This window comes from Microcebus murinus, chromosome 16 (assembly GCF_040939455.1).
Source record: "Microcebus murinus isolate Inina chromosome 16, M.murinus_Inina_mat1.0, whole genome shotgun sequence".
NCBI lineage: Eukaryota > Metazoa > Chordata > Mammalia > Primates > Cheirogaleidae > Microcebus > Microcebus murinus.
In genome coordinates, this window is record NC_134119.1 from 59,032,512 (window position 1) to 59,037,477 (window position 4,966).

Here is a 4,966-nt window from a genome sequence, read left to right on the forward strand (position 1 = left end):
CTCGCAGACATCCTGGGATGTGCGTATTTATTCGGCGCCCACCTGGCTGAAAAGGAAGCTGACGCCCACGACACGAATCTGCCTCCGGGTCCCAGTGAAGGCGCTTGGATCTGAGTCCGCATCTACACGGCTGCAAGTCCCACACCGTTCCCGCCGGAACAGGCTTGGAGAAACCCGTGTGTTTCGACGGGGAGGGGGCAAGAGACGCTTGTCGGGGACAGACGGCGGGAGATGGAGAAGGAAACCTCTTTTCCTGAGAACGAGTAGAGTCGTAGACGAAATCGCCTAGGAAAGAGAAGACGAAATAATCTGACGTGGGGAGTGGGGGAAAAAAAAATGCCTGGAATTCAAAGATGAAATAAAATTCAGGAATGAGGGACAGAAAAATCTGTGTTTGGGAATCACAGTGAGGGTCTCCATGGTGACAAGCGGCACACCCAGGCCTTCACCTAGGGTCTGAGAGGGGACTGCTCCGTGCCTGGCCTTCCCCCCGCTGCCCACGTGACCCGCGCTGGTATAAAGCTCTCTGCCCGCACGGTCCCTTGCCACTTCTTCCTGTGCAAGGTGGGGGCAGCAAGTGGCGGGAGCTCCGTTCCTCTTTCCTTAGAAGCTTACGGACTCCTCTTCAGGTCGAACCCCAAGGCGCCGTCTCTCCGGAATGAGGACGAGGCCAGGCGCCCTGGGGAGCCACGCGGGGAGCAGGACGTGAGGGGACAGTGCCCGGAGACTGGAAGGAGGCCGCCAGACGCCGAAATGTAAGGATCATGCTCAGAGACAGGAGCTGATGCAGGGGTGGGGCGGGCTGGGGGGGGGGGGACAAGGAAACGTGGTCCCGGAAATCAAGGCTGGAGAGAGGATGGAGGGGCGAGGCAGGTCGGGGGAGGGGCGGGCAGCCAGGGCTACACACCAAGTGGAAACTGAGTCACCCCATTCAGAAGAGGAGTTGTGTGAATGGTCAACACACCAGGCCCAGGTGTCAGTTAAGGCCGGTGGGTTTTCTGGCTGTCCCTCTGTCGCCTCCGTAGCTAGTGCTGGCTGGTCCTCACCCCCTCGGCCACCCCGCCCTGCACCCCTCCAGGCTGCCCCAGCTTCCCCTTTTCAGCAGAGCCCCAGAGCCCAGCGTCCGGCAGAGGTGGACACAGTGGGGGAGAATCCGTACTCCGCAAAAGCAGAGGAAAGGGGCCGGGCGCGGTGGCTCACGCCTGTCATCCTAGCACTCTGGGAGGCTGAGGCGGGTGGATCGTTTGAGCTCAGGAGTTCGAGACCAGCCTCAGCAAGAGAGAGACCCCTGTCTCTACTACAAATAGAAACAAATTAATTGGCCAGCTAAAAATATATAGAAAAAATTAGGTGGGCATGGTGGGAGGCCGAGGCAGGAGGATTACTTGAGCCCAGGAGTTTGAGGTTGCTGTGAGCTAGGCTGACGCCACGGCACTCTAGCTGGGGCAACAAGAGTGAGACTCTGTCTCCAAAAAAAAAAAAAAGCAGAGGAAAGGGAGGTGGGAAGACGGGCTGGGGGCTGGGCACGTGGGTTCTCACGGCCTAGTTACCCTGAGAAAGGCTTGGGCAGAGTCAGACGCTGATAACGGGAACTTCCTGTCCCTGTGAGGATGGAAGGAGAAAGGCTAGGGACACTGCAGGGGCGATTCCCTCGGGAAGCTGAGGGCTGGTCTCCCCCGGGGACACATGACGGCAAACGTAATAACCACCGCTTAATATCCCGCCCCAGGCAAAGTCAATAATTGCTCTGGGCAGTTCTGGCAGGTGGCGTGAGCAAGCAGTGGCAGCCGCAGACACCACTGGCCGGGGCAGGGGAGCGTCCGGGGGAGAATGTCCGCATCCTGACCCGGGAGGGGACCGCAGGCTGTGACCGGGGGGGCCCCCTGACCCTGCCGCCCTCTGTCACCCTGCTCCAGGATGTTGCCTCAGTGGCAGAGCTCCTTGATCCTCACGGCCTACATCGTCATCTTCCTCACCGGTCTCCCCGCCAACCTGCTGGCCCTGCGGGCGTTCGTGGGGCGGGTCCGCCAGCCCCAGCCGGCGCCCGTGCACATCCTGCTGCTCAGCCTGACGCTGGCCGACCTGCTGCTGCTGCTGCTGCTGCCCTTCAAGGTCGCGGAGACCGCCTGGAACTTCCACTGGCGCCTGCCCGAGGTCGTGTGCGCCCTCACGGGGTTCGGCTTCTACAGCAGCATCTACTGCAGCACCTGGCTGCTGGCGGGCATCAGCATCGAGCGCTACCTGGGGGTGGCCTTCCCCGTGCAGTACAAGCTGTCCCGGCGGCCGCTGTACGGGGTGATCGCCGCTCTGGTGGCCTGGATCATGTCCTTCGGTCACTGCACCGTCGTGATCGTCGTCCAGTACCTGAACTCAACCCAGCGGGCCGGAAATGCCAACGACATCACCTGCTACGAGGACTTCACCCCATACCAGCTGGACGTGGTGCTCAAGGTGCGGCTGGAGCTGTGCCTGGTGCTCTTCCTGGTCCCCATGGCGGTCACCGTCTTCTGCTACTGGCGCTTCGTGTGGATCATGCTCACCCAGCCCCACGTCGGGGCCCAGAGGCGGCGGCGGGCGGTGGGGCTGGCCGTGGTGACGCTCCTCAACTTCCTGGTGTGCTTCGGGCCCTACAACGTGTCTCACCTGGTGGGGTTTTACAGCGGACAAAGCCCCCCGTGGCGGGTGTTCGCGGTGGTGTTCAGCTCCCTCAACGCCAGCCTGGACCCCGTGCTCTTCTATTTCTCCTCCTCCGCCGTGCGCAGGTCCTTTGGGCACGGGCTGCAGGTGCTGCGCCGCCAGGGCTCCTCCCTGCTGAGACGCAGAGGCAAGGAGCCTGCAGAGGCGGCCACCGCGGACAAGGGCGTGAGCCAGACAGACGGGATGCCGAGTTCCGACTTCACCACGGACTAGCAAACCGTCTCCCTGGACCTTTGGAGGCGCCCTGGGTTGCACAGGAGTTGGGTGGCCCGGGAGAGGAGGAGGAGGGAGCGAGAAGGGGACCGGAGTCCCGACTCAGGGATCCGATGCCTGCCTGGGACTTTGCAGAAACCCCTCGCACCAGCTTGGTTTCCCTCCCTGACTGGTTTTCCCTCCCACGGGAGCACAGCTGCACGGCACAAGAAGCAACGGCTGAGCACAGAAGCACCGTGAGGCTAGAAGCAGCGTAGCTAACAGGAATCCCGCCCTTGCAGGCTGGCTGGGATCTGGAGGGAACCAGGCGACCAAGCAGAGAGTCCTGCAGTACTCCTGCTACAGGCTTGGAAACAGCACCTAGACGCTGGTCTGGCCGTTGGGGCTAGAAAGAAACTGATGGGAAAGAGATGGGAGAGAAATGCTAAATGAGGTCGGAGAAGGCTCAGAAAAGTTCTGAGCCAGGGAGACCAGCAGGGAGGACTCACTCACTCAGGGTTTAAACCTCTAATGATCTGGAGGTCGCTGTATCAGTTTGACCGGTTGCTTTTAAAGCGTGCACCATTTATTTGCACGCGTTATCTTGTCTCCCCCACCGTTAAACCAATGGGAGCTGCCTGAGGTCTGGGTCTCATCTCCTTCCTCCTGGCACCGCGGGCGGGCCAGGAGGTGGCGTGGCATGCAGCAATCAGAGACCGGCACAGGGAAAAACAGCCTGGCCTGGCAGGTTGGGAATAAAGATCATGAAACTCTGAAGCGGGTGTCCACAGTCTTTGGCAGGTTTCTGCAAGCGCAAGAGAGAGAGAGAGCTGTAGCGAAGGGGAAGGCGATGCATTTGAAACCCCCTGAAACGTTCTGATATGCAGATGCATGCAGGAAGTACGAGGGTGCTGATAGAGTCCCGTTTAGATCCGTGAAGAGAGGGGCTGACGGTCTTAGAAAGGGGGTGCAAGCTGAGCCCCGACTCACGGTTCTCAGTCTTCCGTGGGAGCTTAAAACACGTTACCCTCCTGCTCAGAAACCTGCAATTTCCCTATTGTCAAAGTTTTTCCTCCCAGGAATTCATGTCACGCCATTCCTTTGCCGGCTCTGTGCCTCTCTCCCTTCCCCATTCCCCCTGCCTGACTCATTTCGCCACAGTAAGGACTGCTAGAACATTCTCTCTCGTGAACTGACTGCCGGCCCCTCGCCCAGTAGTCTGCAACCCAGGGCACACAGGGGCATGTGAAAATAATACAGACAGCCACCCCGAACCTACACACAGAACCTCTGAGCGTGGGGAACGCCTGTCGTGGGGTCAGGAGCCCGATCTGTCCAGGAAATTCTTCTTCGGGGAGACTGCATGTATGAAATTGCTGAAAAATTATAGAATGTTATTTAGCTCTAAGACATCAAACCATGTGTAACACACAGACGTACCCTCAGAAATGTAACAAGTAAACATTAAAAATGATGGGAATAATGTACTAGGTAGTCAACTACAGAATGGTTTGGTAGTAATACGTGAGAAAAAAATCTAGGATTTCAGGCCAGGTGTGGTGGCTCACGTCTGTAATCCTAGCACTCTGGGAAGCCGAGGCGGGAGGATCGCTCGAGGTCAGGAGTTCGAAACCAGCCTGAGCAAGAGTGAGACCCCGTCTCTACTACAAATAAAAAAGAAATTAATTGGCCGACTAAAAATATATAGACAAAATTAGCCGGGCATGGTGGTGCATGCCTATAGTCTCAGCTACTCAGGAGGCTGAGGCAGGAGGATCGCTTGAGCCCAGGAGTTTGAGGTTGTTGTGAGCCAGGCTGATGCCACGGCACTCTAGCCTGGGCAACAGAGTGAGACTCTGTCTCAAAAAAAAAAAAAAAAAAAAAATCTGGGATTTTTCAGCTGACTGTAGGCACACTATAAGTCTGTGATGTATTCCAGCTTCCAAAAAAGTTCATTTGGTTTGGGTGACGTTAAAAGAAAGAGTATAGATAAGGCGATAATAACCCCATTCCACTTACACCCAGTCAGTAGCACATTCAGTGCTGAGACAACAGATTTTTTAAAAAGGCCACTAAC

General features: G+C 57.6%; 1 protein-coding gene across 1 annotated transcript; it reads left to right on the top strand.

Annotated features, from left to right (window-relative positions):
* The first annotated feature begins 543 nt into the window (after window positions 1-543).
* Window positions 544-4,376, top strand: FFAR2 (free fatty acid receptor 2). The gene is made up of 2 exons (XM_012775043.3): window positions 544-755; window positions 1,917-4,376. Coding segments are annotated over exons 1-2 (996 nt in total). The 5' UTR covers window positions 544-753; the 3' UTR covers window positions 2,911-4,376.
* The last annotated feature ends 590 nt before the right edge of the window (window positions 4,377-4,966 follow it).